Genomic DNA, 26,098 nt, shown 5'->3' with positions numbered 1-26,098 from the left:
AAAACAAATATACACTGGGGCACCATGAAACCATGAATTTCAGAAAAGCTAATTGTAGTGCCTTGCAGGCTGCCCTCGGAGCATTGATGGGGACATTACGTTTTCAGCTAAAAACACAGAACAGAAATGGATGTCATTTAAAATGATATTAAATCATTACTATTCTCAATTTTTACTATTCTCCTTTTGAAATGAAATCGGAAAACTTCGTGACATTCGGCGCATGCGCAATAGAGCTGTACCGGTACCTGTTCCTACTGCGCATGCGCCAGAAGACGCCGGTCAGAGCAGGAAGAAGATGCGCGTGGGAGAAGATGGCGACTGTGAACTCCGTGGACAGGACCTGCGCAGAGGGGTGAGTAACAAGTTAGGGGCATTTGCCCAGCGGGAGGGGTAGGCCAGGGGGGAGGAGGGAGGGGGGGCAATACACGGGAGGGGGGAGGGGTTTTGCGCCCTGGGGCTTTCCTTCTCCTTTAAAATGTGAAGCATTGCGGGTCATGCTGTGTCCATCACGTGTGGCTGTGATCATGTTTCCTTTTCGTGCAGTGACCTGGTAAGGAGTGGGGTTGTATGTTGATGACGTTTTGTTATGTCTCTTTTGTACGACAACCACTGTGTCATCCTTTTGGACAGGAGAATATTGAGCATGTCGTCTTTTATCCGCATAGTGTTTCATTTTCTCTTTATTTTTGAAGTCTGTGTTTCTTATGTATGAGTCTCTTGTGGTTGAGTAGGTGTAGCATTAATCTCTGGAAGGCGCGTGCGAATTGGTCTGTTGAAGATAAGTTGTGCTGGAGCTATATTAGTTGTTGAATGGGGTGTGTTTCTGTAGTTACGCAAAAACTTGTATAGTGCCTGTCTTAGGGGAATTTTCTCCAGCTGAGCAGTTTTAACTCTTTTGCCTAGAGTGTTCATGAATCTCTCAATAATTCCATTGGCCTGTGGCCACAGCGGAGTTATTTTCCTGTGTTTGAATCCAAGGTATCCAGCAAATTGTTGAAATGTGTGTCCATTGAATGGAGGACCATTATCTGTTTTAACTACTCGTGGTATACCATATGCTGAAAAGATACTGTCCAGAGAAGGTAGTACACTTGCAGCTGACGTTGATGAAATAAATGAAATTTCTGGATAGCGTGAATATTCGTCCATGACAACAAGGATATATTGACTGTTTGGCAGTGGACCATAAATGTCTATTGCAATTTCATCCCAAACATTTGATGGAAGCTGAGACATCTGTAGTGGCTCAGGCCTGGAAGAGTTGGTTACTAGCTGGCATGCAGAACAGTGTTTTATAGTATTCTCAACATACTGATCCATTCTGGGAAACCAAATTTTTTCTCTCAGGAGTTTTTTTGTGCTAACAATTCCAAGATGGCATTCATGAGCAATGTTTACAATGGTTTGGCGAAGACACCTAGGAGCTACAAGTTTAGTTCCCCTGAGAAAATGATAGTCCTTAGTAATGGAGAGTTCTCCCTTGACAGTAGAGAAGGACTTCAGCTCACAAATATCTTCTTCAGGATCTGGAAATTTGTCTCTCTGAATTTCATGCCACTTGTTGGTTCGAATTATTTTTATTAATGCCAGAAGAGTTTTGTCTTTTTTTTGTCGCTTCCTCAAACATGTCCATTGTGAGTGCCTTTGGTACAGCATGGGCTGCCATAAAGTTAATATATTCTTCTGCAATGGACTTTGGGGATTCTTGAGATGCAGTTGGATGGCGTGAAATATAATCAGCAGGATTGTTGTTTTTCCCTGGTCTGTGAACTATTTTGTAGTCATATCCTTGTAAGCGTAGGTCCCATCTTTCAATACGTGCAGGCATTTTTGCTCTTGGATTCCCAAAGATGGTGATGAGCGCCTGATGATCTGTAATTATTGTGAATGGTGCTCCATAAATAAACAAATGGAAGTGCTCACATCCCCAGACAACAGCCAAACTTTCTTTTTCTGGTTGGGAATATTTCATTTCTGTGGTTGTTGAACTTCTGCTTGCATATGAAATGATTTGTGGGGATGAGTTATCCTGTTTATATTGGACAAGAATAGCTCCTAGTCCTACTGGACTTGCATCTACAATTAGCTCAGTTCTTAGTAAAGGATCAAAGTAAGCCGTGGTGGTTGTGGAACTAAGTTCTTGCTTGATTGCAGCAAATGATTCTTGACATGCACATGACCACTGAAAAGTACATCCTTGTTTGGTGAGATCTCGCAACGGTGCACTGATTGTAGAAAAGTCTTTAATGTATAAAGAACAATAACTGGCCATTCCAAGAAATGAACGAACTTCATTAGCATCTTGTGGAGTGGAGGTCAGTTTTATTGCCTCTACCTTTTTTGGGTCAGGTTGCATCCCTGCTGCTGAAAATATGTGCCCATAGAATTCTAGTGTTGTCTTGTTGAATTCACATTTTTCCTTATTGAGTGTAAGTCCTTGAGTTGATAAACGCTCAAGTACTGCATGCAAAGCAGAGTTATGTTCAGCCTGTGTTTTCCCAAAAACCAGTATATCATCACTGTAGTTAAGAGCATTTGGAATGTGCTGAATAACTCCTGTAATGGCCTCTTGAAAGATTTCGGCTGCAGAACAAACACCAAAACTTTTGTATCTTCGTAGACCAACATGTGTTGAAAATGTAGTTATGTACCTAGATTCAGGACTGAGTTCCAGTTGGTGATAGCCTTTGTTGAGATCCAGTTTAGAAAATACACTTGCTCCATTTAGTAGATGAATGATATCATTGACAGTTGGAGAGATGTGCTGCTCTCTTTGTATAGCCACATTTGGGAGGCGCATATCTACACAGAGTCTGACTTTGCTTGGGTCTTTTGGTTTGGGTACAGCCACTATAGGAGACACCCATGGGGTAGGACCGGAAACTGTTTCAATGATGTCTTGCTCTTCCAGGGACCGGAGTTCTTCCTCTATTTGTTTTCTTAAATGGAAAGGAATTTGTCTATGTGCTTGTGCAACTGGACAAACGTTTTCATCTATGTGCAAATGTACTTGAAAATTTGCTAGTTTTCCCAATCCACTGAAAAGATTAGAATATTTATCAATCAGAGTTTGTACTTCTGAGTCTGTCTGGTTAGCAACAGTGTGAACTATGTGAATAAGTTCAAGACCTAAAGCTGTGTGATAGCTGAGAAGGCATCCCCCTGATCCTTCCAGTACAAAGAAAGCGGTGGTAAGTTGCTTGTCTTTATAGCGGACTTCACAGTCAAATTTTCCAACTGTGGGCAGTGGAGTTTGAGACCCATAAGGAAAGATTTTGGTTTGTACAGGTTCCAAGACAGATGGCCTTTTCAATGAGTTGTATGTATGGGTGTCAATGATGTTAACAGAAGCACCTGTATCAATGGTAAAGGCAGTTGCAGTATCAAGTAAGTACATTGTTATGGTAGGAGAGCGCACAGGTTGTTTTGTAGATGTGATGAACACAAAGTCATCATGCATTGGAGGTGGATTATCTTCTGAATGTGGTTGTATGTATTTGATCTGAGCCGGCTTGTGTGTGCCTGATGTATACAGAGATGCTGTGGGGACAGAACGACATACTGAAGCAAAGTGATTAATTTTTCCACATTTGGTACATGTCTGGCCCATAGCAGGGCATACACCCTTGTGAGGAAAGTTTCTTCCACAGCGATAGCATTTCTTTAGTGAATCTGTCCCTTTTTGTGGTTTGCTAGTGTGGTCAAGGTGACACACCTGTTCATCAGTACCTTTTTCTATGGCAGTGGCTTGTAGCTCTGAGATCTCAAGAGCACGAGCCATTTTGAGTAGGTCTTGCAAGGTGCAATCATCCTGTAATGCTTTGCGTCTTATTTTGGAAGAAGTGCATGATACAATAACTTGTGTTGTAATTTCATCATCAACATCTGTAAAAGAACAGGTTTGAGCTAATTCTCTTAATCGTGTAACAAATGCATCCATAGTCTCTTGGGGTAGTTGTTTAGCAATTTTGAATTTGTATCTTTCATATCTGACATTTGGTTTAGGGCTAAAGTAGTCAGAGAGAGCTTTGGAGCATTTAGTGTAATTCTCAGTGTTGTCAGTAGGCAGAGTGCAATAAATATCATATACTGCAGAACCAGCATAATGAAGTAACAGGGCTTTCTTTCTTTTGTCCTCATTTATAGCCACAGCCTCCATGAGATTTGCAAATCGAAGTAACCATTTTTTCCAGTTCTGTGCTAGATTATTTGCATCAGACATGTCAAAGCTGGGGAATGTGTGCAGCTGCTCTGCCATTTTATTTTCACTTTCAGTTTCAGTAGTGGAAAGTAGAAGCTGCTTGTATTTTGATTTAGCTTATACACAGAAATCCTGAATATTGCTGAATTACATGCAGCAGTGATAATATCTTGTGTGGCTGAAGTGGCTTTGAACAGGAGCTCTTAATAACTTGGTTTCTTATATAAAGGCCTAGTTGTAGTTTTATAGCAGAGTACTCACTTTGCAGGGTTAGATTTCCTTTTTCTCGTCGCCAGTTGTTATGTCTGCATCATTCAATATATGCTTAATGTAAGGATTACACATTCAGCCTGCAGTGGAGATCCAACTTTATTCATTGTACAGTTGTCATTCCTTCCTCTGCTTTCTCCCTCATGCAATTCCTCTTACTTCCTTGTTCCTGCTTCCTACCCAGCCTGCCTCTCTACCTTAAAGGTACACTGTAACTTAAACATGCAGACATGCAGATTGGAGAAAAGCTGATGTCATTCCAATATTTAAAAAGGGATAACAATCTCAGCCTGGCAATTATAGGCCAGTAAGTGTGACATCTGTGGTGGGCAAATTATTTGAAGGCTTGTTAATGGATCACATTCAAAATTTTGTCCTAGTGAATGACATTATGAGCAGCAATCAGCATGGCTTTATGAACAATAGGTCATGTCCGACAAATTTGATTGCTTTTTATGATGAGGTAAGCAAGTTGCTGGACAGTAGGGGGCAGTAGATGTGATCTATTTGGATTTTGCCAAAACGTTTGATACCATGCCCCACAAACAACTGCTTTCTAAACTAAGGTCTGTTGGGCTTACAGGATCGGGTACAAAGGGCGGTTTTTAATGGTACATTCTCTACTTGGAGTAAGATGATAAACTTGGCTGTAGCAAGCAATGCCAGTCAGCAGCATCAAGGGCAAATAAGGTCTTGAGCTGTATTAAAAGAGGCATTGATTCACTGCAGGAAGCGGTCATTCTTCCACTTTATAGAGCACTGGTAAGGCCCCAACTAGAATATGCTGTACAGTTTTGTTCTCCATCACTCAAACAGGACATTATTGTATTAGAGAGGGTACAGAGAAAGGCAACTAAGCTGGTAAAAGGTATGGAAAATCTTACCTATGAAGAAAGACTGGCCAAATTGGGTTTTTTTACGCTGGAGAAGAGGCATTTAACGGGTGATATGATAACTATGTATAAAAATATAAGGGGATCATATAATAATCTATCTGATGCTTTATTTATCGGTAAGTCTTTCCAGCTGACACAAGGTCACCCATAAAAAAAAAAAGAAAATAGGTTCCACCTAAATATTCGGAAGGGGTTTTTTACAGTGAGTGCTGTGAAGATGTGGAATTTTCTCCCTGAATCAGTTGTACTGGCTGATACATTAGTTAGCTTTAAGAAGGGATTGGATGGCTTTTAAGCAAGTGAGGGAATACAGGGTTTTTGAAGATAGCTCATAATACAAGTTGATCAAGGGACTAGTCCAATTGCCATTTTGGAGTCAGAAAGGAATTTTGGAGAAAAAAATTGGAGATGCTTGAGATGGTGGTTTTTTTTTTGCCTTCATCTGGATCAACTGGCAGTTAGGCAGGTTTAAAAAAGTTAAAAGGTTGAACTTGATGGACTTATGTCTTTTTTCAACCTAACTTACTATGTTACTATGAGTGTTGTTTTGTGTGTGCAGCTGGGTCCACTTTTTTTCCACCTCTCCTCACTCAACCTCTTTATTCTGCTAGTCTTTTATCTCTACTTACTATATTTTTCCTATTATCCTATTTTCCTATTATTCTTCACCATAAATAAATAGGGAAATACCATGAAATAGGCTAAATTGTAAGACACAAGACTGTGGTTTCTCCTAACCACCTCTCCTGAGCTCAGCTTAACCATTACAATGCTCAACCCCAGCAGAACTTTTTGTCAAAGTATGTTGTGCCTGTGTAAACCTGCATTGCATGAACTTTACAGCATACATGTCCTGTTTGCAGATGATAATGTTACTGATGATGTTTTAGAGGGAAAATAGCCGTCGGGTGAAAGCTGCGATTTGTTTTAGAAAATGTGATGGCCCTGGCAAATGGAGGGGTTATATGCAGTACAAATTATGTGGCTTGGGTGGGGAAGATATGCCCAACTTATATACATGGTAGGAAAATGTAGGCTTTACATGACTTTTAAATCAATATTTTCTGCAATGGACCAACTCCCCTTTTCCAAAATGTTTTTTCCCTAGGCAAGTGTTGCTGCTGCCTACCATTAGCTGTAGTTCTGGCACTCTACTTCCAGCATCACCAGCTGAACCAAAACTCATTTCATGAGACCACCAGCAGGTCAACTCCAAAAACATGTGGCAGGTTCATAAGCTTTTAATGAGACAGCATGTCTGCTTCCCTCCTGCCAGTGTCATGCATATATTTATATATTACCAGTCATGTACAATGTGATTATAGCATCTCATCGGCTCCATTCTGAATCCATGCTTCCCTGGCAAGTTAAGTTATAACCTTCAGTGCCTCCTGAGTTCTGTCTCACTATGGAACTCATAACGAGCAAGGAAAGTAGATTTCCCACACGCTTTATCCACTTTGATGAGCAGACCCCTATACACTGAAAATTACTGAATTAGCAAATGTATGAATTATGCATTAAAGAAATCTTGTTTTGCCCATTTTCAGCTGTGCATCCAAGAGTGTGTCACTCGCAAGTAATACATGAATTAATTGCATAAATAATAGATTGTGTATTTACTGGGAAACAATCAAGAAATATATACGTTACTTCTACAATGATTTGTATTGAAAAAAGTGTAAATATATTGAACTATAATAATAATAATCAAGCAGGTTGCTACCTCATAGGGTGCCCTGACTATACCTGGGCCTTGCTGGAGAAATGAAACAATTATTGAAACAAGGAAAATATAAGTTCAGTTATTTACTCATAGTTTGTCTTGTTTGATCTCCCCTTAAAGGAGAAGGAAAGCTACTGAAGCAGTTTATTGCCAACAGATTAGTCACAAATGTGTAAGCTATAACACTATATTTATTATGCAGAATGCTTTACCATACCCGAGTACACAGTGTAAGGAATACTCACCCTTCTGATCCACTTCAGCAAGATGGTGGTTCTGGTCCTCTTCTGCAAGATGGCGGCCTCCAGGATTCCCTCGTGGCACGTTCTGTAGCCCGCATGTCAAACGTGCGAAACGTCTTGACACCAGCGTGTCAAAATGGACGCACCGTCAGGATGCCGGCGCGTGATAGTGCGCAATGCCAGCACGCAGTGTCATGGCACCAGCATGTCCATTTGGTGCCAAAACTGGCCTATTTAAGGTGCCAGAACACTACAGACCTTGCCCAAATACAAGTTCATCTTTGTGAGTTCCTGGGTGTGATCTACCGCTTAATTCCTTGATTCTTGTTATTGACCTCGGCCTGTTATTTGGATTACGAACCTTGCTGCCTGGATTGACCTCTTGCCTGGACTTTGTTGACTCTTTTGCTTAACCCTTTTGATACCGCAAACTATATTGAACTAGTAGCCTCCTTGGTCCGCAAAATCCCAACAGAGCCTTCAGGCCCTGACAGTATATTTGGCCCATGGACCCTTCTGAGGAAGCCCAACCAGATTTCGGCAGGGCCATTCGCGGATTGGCATCCCACGTGGAGACAACAAGCTCTGGAGGCCATTCTGGACAAGCTGTCTGCCCTCACACCGACGATGCCAGCGCCAGCTCTAGCCGCAGTTCCTATCCCAGTGGTTGACGCTCATGCCTCAGAACCACGCATTCCGGCACCTCCTCTCTACAGTGGTGATCCCCAGGTGTGCAGAGGATTTGTTAACCAGTGCCAGATCCAGTTTGAACTGCAACCCACTCAGTATGTGTCGAAACGTGCCAAGATGGGATACATAATTACCCATCTGGCATGAAAAGCTCTTGAATGGGCATCTCCTCTGTGGGAAAAGGAATCTCCCTTAATTGACGATGCCAAGGCCTTCATCCAAGAGTTTAGGACTGTATTTGATGCACCTGGTCCGGTTGATTCAGCTTCTTCACGGCTGCTACAGATACGCCAAGAGAGCTGCAGTGCTTCCGAATATGCCATCAAGTTCTGCACGCTAGCCGCTAAGACAGGTTGGAACAATGAGGCCTATCATGCCACTTTCTACAATGGGCTCTCCATCTGCCTTAAAGACGACCTTGATCTGCCAACGCTGTTGGAAGACCTTATCGCGTTAACCATCATGGTGGACAATCGGTTGAGTGAGCTTCAGGCTGATAGGGAAAGAAGTAAAAGATTCCAACTTAGGTTGGCTCCTCAGTTCCAGAAACCTTTACTACCCAGCCCGCCTTCTATGTCTGCTTCTTCTTCACCAGCTACTGTAGAACAGATAGGGCAAGCTCGGCTCTATTAACAGGAGAAACTGCGGAGATGTGCAGTTGGACTTTGTCTTTATTGTGGGGGCAAATCCCATGTTGCCCATGAATGTCCTGTAAAGCCGGGAAACTCCCACGCCTAGGTAGGTTTGGGGAAACTTACCTGGGCGGAATTGATCCTCTTCCCCATACCAATGCTCACAGATTCCTTCTCCCTGTACAGACCCAGCTTCCTTCCAAGATCATTCAAGTCCAAGCCTTCCTTGATTCTGGTGCAGCCGAGAACTTCTTGGATCAAACTTTTGCTGAACATCACGCCATACCGCTGCAATCTTCGGCTGTACCACTTTGAGTCCTGGCAATCGATGAACGACCATTTTCCTCTGCTCTCATCTCCAAGTCCTCTCTAGAATTACCATTCAAAGTGGGCACCTTACACACAGAAAGGCTTTCTTTTCTTCTCTTCAACTGCCCATCCACTTCAGTGGTGCTAGGACTGCCATTCACAATCCGATCATCGATTGTTCTGCAGCTCGAATTTCCCGCTGGAACCCCCTTCTGCCGACAGAACTGCCTTCCCACTGATTCGCTCCTAAAACTGTCTTCTGTTGCCATGGATCTTCCCTCGCTTCCTCCCGCTTATCGAGCCTTCTCTGATGTCTTCAGCAAAAGATCTGCAGAGACCCTTCCTCCTCACTGGTCGCATGACTGCCCGGTTGAACTTCTTCCTGGCACAATGCCCCCTCGGGGACGTACATATCCACTCTCTCCATTTGAAACCAAAAAGCTATGAAGGAGTACATCCAGGAGAATCTCCAAGAGTGTTCATCCATCCCTCTTCATCACCTGCTGGAGTGGGGTTTTTCTTTGTTGAGAAGAAGGATGGCAGCCTACGACCCTGCATTGACTATCTGGGCCTGAATTATTTGACCAACTTAAAAGGTGCCTGTCTCTTCACAAAGTTGGCTCTCCAAGGGGCATATAACCAAATCAGAGAAGGTAACAAATTGAAAACCGCGTTCAACACTCGAGATGGGCACTACAAGTATCTCGCAATGCCATTTGGGCTCTGCAATGCGGTTTTCCAGGAGTTTGTCAATGTTATTTTTCAGGACTCATTAGGCCAAAGTGTTGTGGTTTACTTTGATGACATATTAATCTTTTCAAAGACCTTAGAAGAATATTGGCTCCAAGTATGTGAAGTCCTCTCTCGATTAAGAAGAAATGCTCTCTTCGCTAAATTAGAAAAGTGCACCTTTGAGACCCCTAAGATACCCTTTTAGGGGTATATCATCTCCCAGAAGGGCTTTGAGATGGACCCAGTGAAAGTCTCAGCAATACAGGATTGGCCTCTTCCTACCAGCACAAGATCTATACAGAGGTTTATTGGCTTCGCCAACTACTACAGACAGTTCATAAAGGGTTTCTTGTATAAGATTGCCCCAATCCTGTCGCTCATCTGAAAAGGGGGAAAACCTCATTGCTGGTCTTCACAAGACTTGGAAGCTTTCAAAACTCTGAAAGAATTTTTCTCCTCTGCTCCAATTCTCAGACACCCTGATACTCTTCTTCCATTCTTCATTGAAGTAGATGCTTCGGATGTTGGGGCAGGAGCTGTGTTATCTCAAAGACTACCTTGTGATGGATAGTTACATCCCTGTGCTTTCAGGATTTTCAGAATTATGATGTGGAAAATCAGAACTTCTAGCAGTTAAACTGGCCCTGTAAGAGTGGAGATATTTGTAAGAAGGATCTACTTTACCAGTGTCGATCTTCACAGATCACAAAAATCTGGAATACATCCAAACGCTCAAACGCCTAAATCCCTGACAGGATCGGTGGGCACTCTTCCTTGCTCATAGTAGTAAGTAAGTACAGTTGAAAAAAGACACACGTCCGTCAAGTTCAACCTTTTAGATTTTATTTTAATCTGCCTAACTGCTAGTTGATCCAGAGGAAGGCAAAAAAAAACCATCTGAAGACTCTCCAATTTGCCTCAGAGGGGGAAAAAGTTCCTTCCTGACTCCAGAATGACAATCGGACTAGTCCTTGGATCAACTTGTACTATGAGCTATCTCTCATAACCCTGTATTCCCTCACTTGCTAAAAAAAGCAATCCAACCCCTTCTTAAAGCTATCTAATGTATCAGCCTGTACAACTGATTCAGGGAGAGAATTCCACATCTTCACAGCTCTCACTGTAAAAAAACCCTTCCGAATGATTAGGTGGAACCTCTTTTCTCCCCTTAAGCACCTCTTCTCCAGCGTGAACATCCCCAATTTGGCCAGTCTTTCCTCATAGCTAAGATTTTCTATACCTTTTACCAGCTTAGTTGCCCTTCTCTGTACCCTCACTAATACAATAATGTGCTGTTTGAGTGATGGAGACCAAAACTGTATGACATATTCTAGATGGAGCTTTACAAGTGCTCTATACAGTGGAAGAATGACACCATCTTCCTGTAAATCTATGCCCCTTTTAATACAGCCCAAGACCTTATTTGGCCTTGATGCTGCTGACTGGCATTGCTTGTTACAGCTTAGTTTATCATCTACAAGGACTCCTTTTCCATAATGGATTTGCCTAGTGCAGTCCCATAATGGGTATAAGTGGCTTGGATATTCTTACATCCCAGGTGCATGACATTACATTTATCAACATTGAATCTCATTTGCCACTTAGCTGCCCAGATTGCCAGTCTGTCAAGATCGTGTTGCAAGGATGCCACATCCTGGATGGAATTAATTGGGCTGGATAGTTTTGTGTCATCTGCAAACACTGATACATTACTTACCCTCTCCATACCCTCCCCATAGTCATTAACGAACAAGTTAAATAAAAGTGGACCCAATACCAAGCCCTAAGGGACCCCACTAAGAACCTTATTCCAAGTAGAGAATGTACCATTAACAACCACCCTCTGCAGGCGATCCTGTAGCCAGTTTCCTATCCATGTGCCAAAGACTTCATTAAGCCCAACAGACCTTAGTTTAGAAAGCAGTCGTTTGTGGGGCACAGTATCAAACGCTTTGGCAAAATCCAAATAGATCACATCTACTGCCCCCCCCCCACACTGTCCAGCATCTTACTTACCTCATCATAAAAAGCTATCAAATTTGTCTGACATGACCTATTCTTCATAAAGCCATGCGGATTGCTGCTCATAATACCATTCACTAGGAGAACATTTTGAATGTGATCCCTTCAAGCCTTTAAATAATTTGCCCACCACAGATGTCAAACTTATTGGCCTATAATTGCCAGGCTGAGATCGTAATCCCTTTTTAAATATTGGAATAACAGCAGCTTTTCTTCAAGCCAGGCCCTGGAGCCTTGTTTACATTAATTTTTTACCTCCTTCTTTGGGCCAATTTTGCTCACAACATTGCCTCACTAATGTTCCTGCCACTAATGACCAAGTCGCTCACATGTTGGACACCCTACTAAAGCCACGCTACTGCCAACCTGGAGAAAAGTTCTCTTTCTCAGAAAAAGTTTGCTGACAAAAGAAGAGTTTCTACTCCTCAGTATTCTCTCAGTGATAAGGTCTGGCTTTTCACCAGGAATATTCGTCTTAGAGTACCTACTCCTAAGATGGGTCCCAAGTTCACCAGCCCTTTCTGGATAGTCAAGATCATCAATCCAGTGGCAGTTCGTCTGCAACTACCTCCTGAGATGCGGGTTCCGAATGTTTGGATTCCTCTTCTTCTTCTTCTTCTCCCACTGTAAGAGTACTTGGTCAAATGGAAAGGTTTGGTCCTGAGGAATGTTCCTGGGTGAAAGAGTCTGACGTTCATGCTCCTTTTCTTATCCGAAGATTACACAAACAGTTTCCTTCAAGACCTAGTCATGGTGGTCCTGAGGCCCCTGTAAGGAATGGGGTACTGTAAGGAATACTCACCACTCTCGTCCTCTTCAGAAAGGTGGCGGTTCTTCACCACTCTGGTCCTCTTCAGCAAGATGGCGGCCTCCAGGATTCCCTCATGGCATGTTCTGGCGCCCGCGTGTCAAACGTGCACAACGTCTTGACGCCAGCGGGTCAGAATGGATGCATTGTCATGACGCCAGCACGTCAAGGTCAGCACGCACCATAATGACACCAGCACATCCATTTGGCGCCAAAACTGGCCAATTTAAGGCACCAGAACACTACAGACCTTGCCCAAATATAGCTTCATCTTTGTGAGATACTGGGTAGTGATCTACTGCTAAATTCCTTGATTATTGTTATTGACCTAGGCCTGTTATTTGGATTACGAACCTTGCTGCTTGGATTGACCCCTTGCCTGGACTTTGTTGACTCTTTTGCCTAACCCTTTTGATATGCGAACTGTATTGAACTAGTAGCTTCCTTCTTGGTCCCAACAGAGCCTTCGGGCCCTGACACACAGCTCTAGAAACTCTCTCTGTTTGTTTAGGATAGCAGATGCCATATTAGTTTGGTGTTACATCATTTCCTGCTTGAGTCTCTCCCTGCTCACTCATAGCTCTGGGCTCAGATTACAACTGGGAGGGGACGAGGGAGGAGCAAACTGAGCATGCTCAAGCCCAAGCCCTGGAGGTTTATGCTGAAAACAGAAAGTCTGATAAAGATATTGTGTGTACACAATAGAAGGAAAGACATGTTGTGTTTCTTTTGACAGAGGACAGCATTACTTTGAGGGTTTACTGGTGTATTTATATAGACCTTTCTGATAAAGCTTACTTAAATGTAGCCTTTCCTTCTCCTTTAAACCTACTGCAGATGATAAGATATCACAAGAGTTTGGACTGCTATTCTGTGGTCACATGTATAAGCAGTTACATTTTTAGTAGTGTATGGGGGTGGATAGTTAGTTTTTTGCTAACTAAGACTCCCACCCTTCCACTAGCTGAAGAATTTGCTTATAGTAATGGATAATATCCATAATATCAGGCATGGATCAGTCTGAAGCCCACAAAGGCCCAGGTCTAAGATGGCAGACTTCTAGGGGCTGCATGCTGCCTAAGCCGTATCTACTCACCCCCTCATTTGGCTTCCAACTATCATTCTTACTGGAGACTCGCAGACAGGGATATTGACAGTTTTTTAAATCTCTTATTCTGCCCCCAGTACTTTGCAACAGGTTGGAAGCCAAGTGAAGAAAGGGGAGGGCAGGGATGTACAAGGGTCGAAATGTGCTCCACAGCCTTGTTCATAATGGATTTTTATTTGTGAGGTGTTTTTCAAGACTTCTCTTTCTCTAGTGATTTCTCTTTTGGGTAGGATCTTTTGGATTTAAATTCCCAGCTAAATTCTTTTCTTTTGGAAGTGGAAGTCAATTTTCTGTCTGTCTTTTAAGATTAAAAGCCCAGAGCAGGGCCGGAACTAGGGATAGGCAGAGAAGCCGGCTGTCTAGGGTGCAATCATGGGGGGGGGGATGCACTTTTAAGGGGAATTTCTTTTTTTTAATTCCTGGTTTGCTTGGCCTTTTAATAGTTTTTCAATTTTATAAACCACCTGCTCCAACCCTCTCTGGCCCGAGTTTCATACTGCGGGCTGAAGCACTCACCATCTCCCTCTTGGCAGCTGCTGGCACAGGTACAGATTTGTGGGAAATATCTTGGCTGTTGCTGGCACAGGTAAACAGATGAGTAGAGGCAATATGATGTAATTTTGGCATAATTTTGGTACATATTTGGGAACCATATAATGGATTTTTGGCTCCTGCTACCCAGGTACATATTTGGGGCACTATGATAGATTTTTGGCTCCTGCTGGCACAAGTACATACAGTATTTGTGGGTAATATGATAGATTTTGGCTGCTGCTGGCACAGGTACAGATTGGAGCAATATGAGGGATTGGCTGCTGCTGGCTCAGGTATATTGGGTAATATGGTGGCTGCTGGCACAGGTACACAGATGTTTGGGGCAATGTGATGGATTTTTGGCTCTTGCTGGCACAGGTACAAATTAGGGGCAACATGATGGATTTTTTTGGCTGCCGCTGGCATAGGTGCAGATTGGGGGTAATAATATCATAGATGTTTTGGCTTATGCTGGCACAGGTACAGATTGGGGGTTTGGGGGAAATCTGATTAACTGCCATTGGCACAGGTACAAATGGGGGCAATATGATGGCTGCTGGCACAGAGGGCAATATGAATGGTAAGGTGGGAAATGGTAATGCAGGACCGTGTGAGGGGGGCACTGATTGAAGCACTTGCCTAGGGTGCCAAAATACCTTGGCCCGGCTCTGGCCCAGAGACCTCCACCTAATGGTAACTTATCAGAGAAAGAATCCATTTTTTTCTTTATTCACTTCTAAATGGACCCACCTATCCAGAGGCAGTCCTGCCTTCACCAATGCTGTAGCAAGTTGATATAAAATTGAATGAGGTGTAATGGAACAAATAAATATGACATGGAAAGTGCAGGGGAATTAGCCTGATCCTTAACCTAATTAACTATTGATATAATAGATAAGTGTGGAATTGTGTGGCAGCTAAACAGTATATAAATTACAGATTGTGATTTTGTGACCAACCTACATATGAGAATTAAGAAAGCAAACCAAATGGACCAGGACCATGAAACGGTACAAATATGCATTTATATTTATGGCTGTATTTTAGTCAACTTGTACAATTCATGTCAACCTTCTATATTGTCCTCATATAACAAAATGTGATGGAAAAGGTCCAAGACTTACATTGGATGGGATGCATTTATAGACTTACCTCGTGTTCCCTTTGGACATGGCCTCTCTACTAGCATGCCTTGTTGCGCAGCTGGCCACTGTACCAGTCTCTCCTCATGAGGTGGGCAATAGATCTCTGAATAAGAATGTTGGTTGGAGGGAGGTGGCCGACGGGTCCCAGGTGTAGGCAAGTCAGGCCCTATAGGGTTTATCACTCCTATGGGGTGCGTTGTGAGTGGTGGATGGTGAGCAGTGGTAGTTATAGAGGGGGAAGTGGTAACAGTCAATGGAGGCTGAGGCAGTGTGGCAGTGACCACTGGTGGGGTGGGAGTGGCTGGACCTGTAAGACAGTGGGAGAAGAAGAGAGTGTAAGGAAATTCTAAGGAGTCCAAACAGTGCAAATACCTGTAAAAGTGCCAAAAAAGTAGTGTTAAAGAGATAGTAAAAACAATCCCAGCTGACTGACAGTTGTAACAGTACACAATTAGGTACAAAAGTTCAGATAATAACATTATGAGTAAAAAATCATTATTGCACACCATTCCAGGTGTCAGAATGGGTGTGCTTTTACTGGATTCAACCACTTACCCAAGTTTGAACCTCAAGCCAATCAACGTATTACCATGATGCTCATTAAAAATTCATGTCATCGATCAAGGGCTGCATACGTGGCCTGTGGCCAACTATTTTTTTAAGCATAGTTTTGCATGGCTGAAGGCTGGATATGCTCTAAAATGTGGTCATCTACATACTTAAAACTGGCACTTTAGTGTTTTTGTTATTGTAGGATGCATCAATACTAACATCTCACCTCTCTGTTTCCCATGTGCATTGATCTAATTCCCTAATCTATTATATCTTTCTGCATGTTAACCTTCCTTGCCCATGTCAGCCTCCCCAGCTTACCTTCAGCTGGGTCTGGAGGGCCAAACCTCAGTGCATATCGCACCAAAAAATAGTTATTCCATACATATAGCTGCCCATCTCTTGGATTGTAGTCCACTGAAGACACAAATTGGTATGGGTTAGGAAAATCCAGTCCAGTTCCTCCATTGCCCCCTAAAGGTTCCTCATGATTTCGGTGTGTGTTGAAAGCATATTCCACGCGGTTCCCAGCTGATTCACTGTCATCATCTACATACACTGACCTCAGAACATAAAGGACGCCACATGCCATAAAAGCATTAGAAGCTGAACGTTTATCATATGTTGTTTCCCAAGTGCCTTCAAATCGTAGTGTGTAGGGGTTAAGCTGGCTGACCACCAGCCTTCCACTGTTGCCTTCAGTTGCGTAAATTGCCCACAATCCATTCTCATCCACAGCTAAGTCAATATCAGTCTTGCCACCCCACCGATAGGGTGAGGTGTCATGGTAGTTGGCTGTGGATATTATGGCTTCTCCACTTTTGATCCGTGTCCGCAAATCAAACTTGACAATATTGCGTGTACGTTCTTTGTTATAGAAGGCAGCTCCATCATATACCACAAAGCCTGTGCCATCCACTCTGCTAGGTAGTCGATATGTTGTGGTATGGCGACCTGCGGCATACTCCTCCCATGAAGCATATTCTGTTAATGTGTCTGTACGGTAGGGGATCCATGGCATTACATAGAGACGCTCACCAGCCTGCAGGGGATCTCTGCACCATGCTCCTGATTGGTGTTCAGACTCATGGGTGGACGTGGGCTCCAGTATTTCCTGTAGGGTTCCCGGGCAGACGAAAACTGGAAGAATAGGAACAAGGGAGGCAGGGAAGAGGGAGAAAAATGAATTTGAGCAACAAGATGGCAATAGATTAATGAGATGGAATTGTAAAAGAGTAAAGAGAAACATGAGCATGGTGAAATGAAGACAGCGAGCAAGTGAATCATGATAAGAGAATTTTAGGAATTGAAGAAGAAAGAAAATTGGGAGACACCACATTGGATTATGACAGAGAAGAAAGGTAGAGAAAAACAATAAATGGGGTTGAAAAGGAATTCAAAGTCAGATGATGGGAAAGGTGAAATTTGGTGGGTAGAGTCAGGGAAAATGGGGAGAAGACAAAATATTATGGTAAACTTTGTGAACATTTTGCACCCCTGTAATTTCCCTTTGATAATAGGAGAATGGTTCTGGGAGTTGATGAGTGTATGACAAGGGGAAGGAGAATTAAAGAGAGAATCAGAAGACAGACCCCCCCCCTCTCCTGATGTCCAACCCACACCATACACAATGGCCTCAGATCTCATTGCTAGGACTACATCTTTGCATTTGCCTATTATTTCCAATCTCCTACACTATCATATACTTTTTTGGCCACACTCACAACAGCTTCTTTTTTCATGCAATGGCAGATGGGGCTGGTTTGGGCACTTTAACTGTGCATTTTTAAGAAACCCAAAAACAGGTTGGCAAAGCACCGAAACAGCCACCATATGCTTAAACTGAAATCTTGTTTTCAATTTATGGTGCCCAAAACAGTCTCACATGTCATTACCCTCACAAAAATGAACCCTTCTCAGATTTTACTGATTAAATATTTCTCTGTCCTCCCCCTTTTTTTACATCACTGCGGTGTTCTCCCATTTCCATTTTAACATATGTAGTTGTTGTAACAATGCTGTAGTGGCGGAAATAAAAGAAAAAAGCTCACAGTGGGAGGAACCTAAAATGAGGAGCTGCACTGCTGGATCCTGCAAGCTAATTGGACAAAACAATAGCTTTTTATACAGCCAAACAAAATCTGCTTTTTAATTCATTATTTGAATGTTATTGGCGTCCACTATCCTGATGGGGGAAATGCAGATAATATAGCAAAAATCCACATGAATATGGTTTGCACCATATGTGACCAATGGCATTCTTTCAAGGAAAACTCTGTATATGTGCATTAATAATATTTACTTTTGTTTACCCTATCATATAATAAGCTCTCTTGTGGTTCTACTTGCAGTATAACTGGTAGGAATTTTTTGGATGATGATTCTTCTTATTCAGTCAATACCCTTTCCTGGATGTGAACAGAGGAACTTACAGCTCACCCATTTTGAGCCTTTATTTTGTTCAAACTGCTTTCCCTAGACGTACTCCATGTCAGTACGTTACGGGATAGCCCCTCCTCCCTGCTCCAATTAGAAGGAACCTCCCCAAGCCTTTAAAAGGCCAACCACACCCACCTACCGGCGTCTTTTTTTTCCTTCTCTTATGCTCTTGGCTTTGTTCTCTGAACAAAGGCCTCAATCATTAGAAGCAAATTTTTGTTTTTCTCTTTTACACCTAGGAAAGCATTAGGCCTGCCCAGAAGGCGTCCTAGGGACAGGGGTTTTGGTCCATGGGACCTTTTTTCCCCCCAGCACACTACCTCAGACCTGGAGTCTTCTGAACTTCAGCTTTTGAATCAGGTAAGGCACTGAGGTGCAATGTTTGCTACTCCTTGTCTGCCTGTATTTCAGTTGCCTTCCTGTATTGCTATCAAGAGCATTGGGTGGCAGGTGCTTGTCCCCCCATTCATGTGCCCTCCCGACCTGCCCAGAGGGCCTCAGGCGGCACTGGTGTATGTGGCCCCTACACCCCATTTTTACGAATGGGCGAGGGAGGTGGCAGTTAACTTAGGCTAATTAGTTAGGGGCCTGAACCTTACTGCCCCCTGTTACCTTTGTTTTATTTTTGTTTTAATGGGGGCAGGTCATGGCCAACTGCCTCCCTCAACAGACTTTCCTAAGGTGGAGGTAGTTAAAATAATAATAAAAAATATAAAAAAAGTTTCGCTATAGGCTTCATATTATAGCAAACTTGGGCCTGTGCAGGAAGCACCAACACTAATTATCCAATTCGCCTCAGTATAACCTACGCAGTTGCTTTGGGTTCCTGCCTATACAGACACCAGCTGAGTATAATCAACCCCCCACTGAGTGCAGACACCAGCTGAGTATAATCAGGTCCAGCTAAAGCAAGTGGAGATGGCCCCGCCCACTCTCTAACTCAGCAGGTGAGGAAGCTGCAGCCTCAGGTAAGTCCTGCTGTTGTCAGTAAACTTGTGAGGCCTGTTTTCCCGTTAACAATAGAGTGTCCTGGAATTTGTGACATTAAAGGGTCTGCTTCCAGCCTTGTATAATGAGCAGCAGGTAAGGAGTGTGTCCATATGCTGTTCTGCAGTGTACTAAAGTCTAACTAACTGCTTGCATGCTATATATTCATATGCTTATCTGCACTGTGCCTGGTTATGATTGTTTCCTGCCTGAAAGCACAAGCCATTTACAAATAGGACACCAGTAGCCCTATTGAATATGGATCACTGGGCTGGGGGGGCTGCTAGGCTCTGATATATACTTGCTATAAACATCAGATAATCCATAATATGTATTGCGCTATTTTTGTTCTGCATTCTATGTTTTGGCTATTGCTCACATAGAACAGGTAGCCATAACAGAGGTCGAGCAAAGGTCTGGCTGAATGCTAGGGCCCGATATAAGCTTGCTCTATGCAGCAGCTAATCTAAACTATGGACCTCATGTTTCCGTGATTGTACCTGTGCTCCTATTTTGTTCTACAGCTTAAGCTCTGGCTATTGCTCACAGGTAAAACGTGGCCCTACAGGATTAGAGCACAGGTCTGCCTGGCAGCTAGGCCCTGAGACATGCTTGCTCGAAGCAGCAGCTAATCTAACTATGTATTTCATATTGCTGTGATTGTACCTGTGCTACTATTTTGTTATACAGCTTATGCTCTGGCTATTGCTCACAAAGAACACGTAGCCCTGTGAGATGTAGAGCACAGATCTGTCTTGCTGCTAGGCCCTGATACATGCTTGCTATAAGCAGCAGCTAACCTAACTATGTACTACAGGTTTTCTGCAGTTTATGAGTTGGCTATTTCTCTCATGGAACAAGTAGCCCTAATGGATGTAGAGCACAGGCCTTTTGAGTTGCTAGGCCCTGAGATATGCTTGCCCTAAGCAGCAGCTAATATAAACTATGTATTTCATGTTACTGTGATTGAATCTGTGCTTATATTTTCTTCTGCAGTATATACCCTGGCTATGGCTCACCTGGAATAGGTAGCCCTAAGGTATGTAAAGCACAGGCCTGGGAACGGCTAGGACCAGATTTACGCTTGCCCTAAGCAGTAGCTAATATTTTATGTATTACATGTTGCTGTGATCATATCGGTATGCTCCTATTCTCTGCAGTATGATATGCTCTAATTATTGCTCACCTTGAACCAGTAGCTCTAATAGATGTAGATCACTGGACTGGGTGGCTATGAAGGTCGGATATAGGTTTGCTCTGACTGCAGCTAACCTAAACTATGCATTACATGGGGTTGTAATTGTTTCTGGGGTACATTCAGGTTTAATCCAGATGACTACTGATAGGAATACCTACATATGAATGTCTTTTTTCATTCCATGGCATTGCTCCTGGGATAAGATATGGCTTAATAAATTAGACACTAGGCAATATTTTTTCCCGATGGCAGGTAAACTTAACTTTGTCTTGATAAACACTACAGGAGTTCTGAAGCCTGTCTGTCCTAAGGATTGCTGGGTTAACAATAACCACAGGTATGTACTACTTTTGGGACCATTGAATGTACATTTTTCCAGATTCAGCAGCCTTGTATCACCGATCACTGCCTGAACGAATGGAGGACCAGATAATTGCTTTGCCCAGTCAATTGTGCAGTTTATTACTACCCACGCAGCTCGAGCTCTGGGGTCGGGTACTGTGCTCTACCAGGAGCTTAGGACTCTGACCGAGGTACATATTATTATCACATATTTTAATATATGCTCGCACCATGGCCCACATCCTGCAGGGGGATTCTACTGCCTTCAGAACAAATGCTCAATTAATGGATAAACTCCATAATACAACTGGTCTACCAAGCAACATATATGTTTGCATCTATAAGAGGGCCATAGGCAGGTGCATATATTTTAATACTAAGGCATGTATACGAGTGTGTATATATGTTTGCACAGATATCTATATATGATTTGTGTCCTTGGGATGGGTTCTTTTTTGGAACCAGAAACGTTGGCTCAATAAACCTATATTTTTATGCAACATATAGTATTTTTGAAGATTCCTGGAACAATCAGTACTTGAACTCTTCATCCATAAATTTCACTATAGCAGCCAGGACATCTGGCTAGTTTCTAGGGGTGCAACCTGTGGAAATTCCATATTCATAGGTTTAAGGAAGAACAAGGTATACAGTTCTCTATGCTTGGCTGAAGGATCCCCAGATGTATTTCTACTATTTTCTAGGGTGACTCCTTAGTGCCTCCTACAAATTAGAGAGGGGAGCCACTACCCAGTGTTATTCCTATACTATTTCTACTGATATTCTTAATGTCAGGATAGATGGGACATTTTATCTGCCAATACAGGGTGTCTATAGAGACAGGGTACACATACATATCAGGCCACTGGGAATTTGTATAAGGTATATATTTCAAACCAAGGGTTTTCAGGCTATAGGAGTCCTCAAAGTGTCTTGTTAGTCCATAGAGATGACCTCTGTTCAAGTCTGGCCCAGGATAGGGATATTCTGCTTATACTACCTTATACTATCATCAAAACGGCTTTGTGACTTAAGGCTCTGTGTCCAGAAGGCACTTATTTTGGGCCCATTTATTTATTTTTTTCTTCAATTTCTCAATCCCCTAGTTAGTGGTCTTTTAGAATACAGGGCTGGCTGTTCTTCCACACCAGATAGGTAACTGATTGGACAGCAGATGGAGGCGTCCTAGGAGCGTTAATTATTTTCCCTCTCTATGTCTGTGCCCTCTTGGAACACCAGCAGTTTTGGATCTTTCCTCCTTACAGTTACATACTGCAGTTGCTACTTGTCCTATTGTTTCGGCCGAAAATGTACTTGGCTCTTCTGAGCAGGATCATAGTCTTCCCTTAAGTGGGACGGTTGCAGTCATTACAGTAGAGTGTAATCTCTTACCACTTCTAGTCATTAATTTCATTGAGAATGAATTAAGGATATTTTATGTATCTGTCATACAGGTTTGTCTAGCTTCAAATGGGATGCTTGGAAGTATTTTTTTTTTTTTTTGTCTGTTTTGACCATGTCTGTCACATTATTCCCTATGCTAGGGGGATTACATTTACACCTGCTGAAAATTGTGTCTGAAACATTCGCACAGAGCTCAATGTCCAGGTACAGTAACTTCCAGATACAACACTCCTATTATCCTGGTTTGTTCTCGGATTCACATTCCTGTGCTACTCCTGATACATATGACCCAGCATGACTCTAGTAGATCAGAGGCCCTTCTGACACTTACTGGAACATCCATAGCGTCCCTCCAGTTCCAAGGTCAGCCTCAACGATTAAATATGTAGTATAGTTGATTCCACATATAAGTGGGTCCCTTATGGGTAGAGAGAACACAGGTTTGTGGGTGACTAGAAACATTTATTAAGGGCATATAATCTGCCTCCATAAATCTTGGAATTAGTCCTTTAGTTGCACTGTGGTTATTGGGATCTGTAACCTTAGGGGTATTCAGTTATACCTCTCAGAGTACTAGGTTGGGTCAACCAACAGGGGCTCTTTCTTAGGTACTGGAGTTGCTCAACTCTTTACAGTTAATTGAGTCTGCCTCATCACAGGACCTTACACAGGGTAAGGAATTCTAATCCCAATTATTTTCTCAGGTGCCCTTGTCTCCGATCTTTAGGATCTGCTTTCGGTTAGAACAGTCCTGACTAACATGCATTCTGATATGAAGATATTTATGGTACTGGCCTTGGGTACCTCAGGGTTCATTGGATATCCTACATTTATGGATATATCCTAAGTAGATCATTTCTATATTGTGTCTGTTTTGGGTTCTTACTCCTACCAAGTGTTTCTTACAGGTACCTTGCAATTTGCACTGAATTTAGGCATACATGTGATGAATGCTATTTGGTGAGTAGGAGAGTAAGTATTTCAGCTTGCTGAATTCGCCTTTTACAGGACTGTCTTCCTCTCTCTCTCTTCTGGAGGGTGAAGTGGTGGTTAGTGAGCTAACTTGTTCCTCACTCTCAGTGGGCTAACATCTCTCTCTCGCGCTCTCTCTCTCTCTTTCTCTATAGTATATGCTATACTATAGCTCTATTCTTAGCCTGGTGAACTTATTCTGGGGTTTTCACCTGGACTCTCTATATTAAGGTAAGGAGTTTGCATGATGGTGGACTATCTAGTCAGAGATACTCCTTTCCTTATTACAGTTTCTTCTTAAAGTATATTCCCTCCCATGGGATAACGTTAACTTGCTATGTCCCGTAACGTACTGACATGGAGTACGTCTAGGGAAAAAGGAAGATTATTTCATACTTACCGAGATCTTCCTTTCCTAGACGTACTCCATGTCAGTACACCCGCCCTTTCTTTTCCGGTAATTTAAGAGCTTGTTACAAAGACGCCGGTAGGTGGGTGTGGTTGGCCTTTTAAAGGCTTGGGGAGGTTCCTTCTAATTGGAGCAGGGAGGAGGGGCTATCCCGTAACGTACTGACATGGAGTACGTCTAGGAAAGGAAGATCTCGGTAAGTATGAAATAATCTTCCTTTATCACACTGGAAGAGTTTATGGATAATAATCTATTTTTAACAATACCCTAGGTATACCTTCTATATGACTGGAGGAACTGTAGATAACGTCATTCCACCATCAACCATGATCTGTCTCAGTTCAGAATGTTTTGTCTTTCTGGATGTTTTTGGTAGAAAAATAATTAATTTTCCTAAAAGATACATTAAGTCAGTGATGGCAGTGTAGGGGATGTTCTCAATCACTAACCTCCTCAATCCGCTGCATATTTTTTAAATATGTGCCTGATATTTTTGCTGATGTTAACCAATGTAGCACTGTGAACCACCAAGTTTCTCTTTTCAATTCCTATTGCCAAACACTGCTGGGGCCCACTCTACTCAATAATTAATAACTCTATCCTCTCAATCACTACAAACCCTTGTCCAAGTATGAGGACAAAAAATAATACTGGTTCTTGAACAGGTTTTCTCAGGGATGTAATTGTAAAAATGGTTTTAACCTTACTTAACACTGGAAAATATGATTTTGTTTATAATATATGTCCCTTAATGCTTATCTCTGAAAGTAAACCAACTATGCCAGATTACTCTATAGACATATTCTATAGATTCCTCTATAGACATCTCGAGAAAAGATTTCTCTTAGGAATCTACTCATTCCCCCATGTTGGAGAAGATATGACTACATTCTCAGAACTTCACAATCAGTTCTAGACCTCCCTTCCTTAGACCCTTTTAGCCACTTCGGGCCTCTACTACATATGATAGGTCTTACTTTATATACCCTCCTACTGGATGTTTAGGACATCATCTTCAGTACATTTCCCAAGAACGTGGTCACTCTTGTGCCCACTGTACATCAGATAAACAATTCAGACTCCTTCCTATAGAGGCTTTCACAAAACATACATCAGAACCACAGCACCCAAAGCATGGTAATAACCAGTCTGTCCATTTTGTCATACTAATAATCAGAGCTGTGTTATGAGAACACCTCTGTTAGAGTTGAACCTTCTTTTGTTTTGCAGTCCCTATGAATAGCTTCCTTACAGCTATTGTTTTACAAATCAAGAGATTTCTATGCACATATTGGAAAAATAGACAAAATTTGATGCATTAGGCCGGGTAATGATAGCCAATGTCTTCTTATGAGTTGACTGCCCCTGTAAATATAATGTAGAGGCTTCAGCATTTTTAATATTCTTGGGGTGTTCTTGTAACAAGCTCTGTTTTTATATTAGACATCTGAGAAAATAGAAAAAAGAAATTACGTTAATTTCAGAAACCTGTAGAAAAAAACACAGTTGTGTAAGTTTCACAAAGGGGGCAACGTTGGAGATTGCATTAGATTCTGTCCGCTCACAGAGGTAGCTGTTAAAAGTGACTGAAGTTGACATTAAAAATTTGTTAGATGCTGAGACACAGGAGAAACAGGCATGCAGTATCTGTCACTCTCACCTCACTGAGTAAGCCAGGCATGCAGTGGGAAGGGTGCAATTTTGGGGGAAATTTCTTGCCATATGGAACAACATTTTGGGATATCTCTCCTTGGTTTATGAAGTAAGAGGCCTTACACTTTAAATTAAAGGGATGATATTTATTGGCTATAACTAAATAGGTTTATGGAATTAAATGGGGGTAGTTAATAATAGGGAAAAAGGACAAAGTTTAAGGAAAAGACATATGGCATAAGAAGAGGCATTATAGGGAGGGGTTATATGAAAAATAGGAGGGGTTATTAGGAGCAATATAAAATGTTATATGGATTAAAGGAGCGGATATATGAGCAAAACGAGGTATAGGGAAGGGTTATATGAAGCAATAGGAGTAGTTATAAGGAAGGGCTATATGGAGCAATAGGAGGAGTTACAGAGAGGGGTTATATGGAGCAATGGGAGAAGTTATAGGGAGGTGTTATATGGAGAAATAGGAAGAGTAAGAGGGAGGGGTTATATGGAGCAATAGGAGGAGTTATAGGGAAGGGCTATATGGAGCAATATGAGGAGTTATAGGGAGCAATAGGAGGAGTTATAGGGAAGAGTTGTATCGAGTAATACGAGGAGTTACCAGAGGCGTAACTAGAGGGGGGCGGGCCCTGGCGTGGGACGTGCCCCCTCCATACGTCCAGAAACGGTCGCAGAACAGAGTGGCGCGCAGGCTGCCGGGGTGCCCTGAGGGGGTGCGGGCCCTGGCCCAATCACACCCCCTGCTCCCCCGGTAGTTACGCCACTGGGAGTTATACAGAAGTTAATGTTCTATAGAGTATTAGGTGGGT

General features: G+C 42.5%; 1 protein-coding gene across 4 annotated transcripts in view; it reads right to left on the bottom strand.

The window, feature by feature from the left end:
• LOC108712655 (adhesion G protein-coupled receptor L1-like) overlaps window positions 1-26,098 on the bottom strand; it is a 442,227-nt gene that overhangs the window by 77,482 nt on the left and 338,647 nt on the right. For all 4 annotated transcript variants that reach the window (XM_041588058.1, XM_041588060.1, XM_041588059.1 and 1 more), the window contains 2 exons: window positions 16,192-17,010; window positions 15,326-15,625 (listed from right to left, as the gene is read on the bottom strand). In XM_041588058.1, coding sequence (XP_041443992.1) covers window positions 15,326-15,625; window positions 16,192-17,010 — 1,119 coding nt within the window. The remainder of the gene's footprint in view (window positions 1-15,325; window positions 15,626-16,191; window positions 17,011-26,098) is intronic.

The sequence above is a fragment of the Xenopus laevis genome, chromosome 3S, assembly GCF_017654675.1.
Source record: "Xenopus laevis strain J_2021 chromosome 3S, Xenopus_laevis_v10.1, whole genome shotgun sequence".
Lineage (NCBI taxonomy): Eukaryota > Metazoa > Chordata > Amphibia > Anura > Pipidae > Xenopus > Xenopus laevis.
The sequence above is the reverse complement of the archived record's forward strand: the minus strand, read 5'-3'. Positions and strand labels throughout refer to the sequence as shown.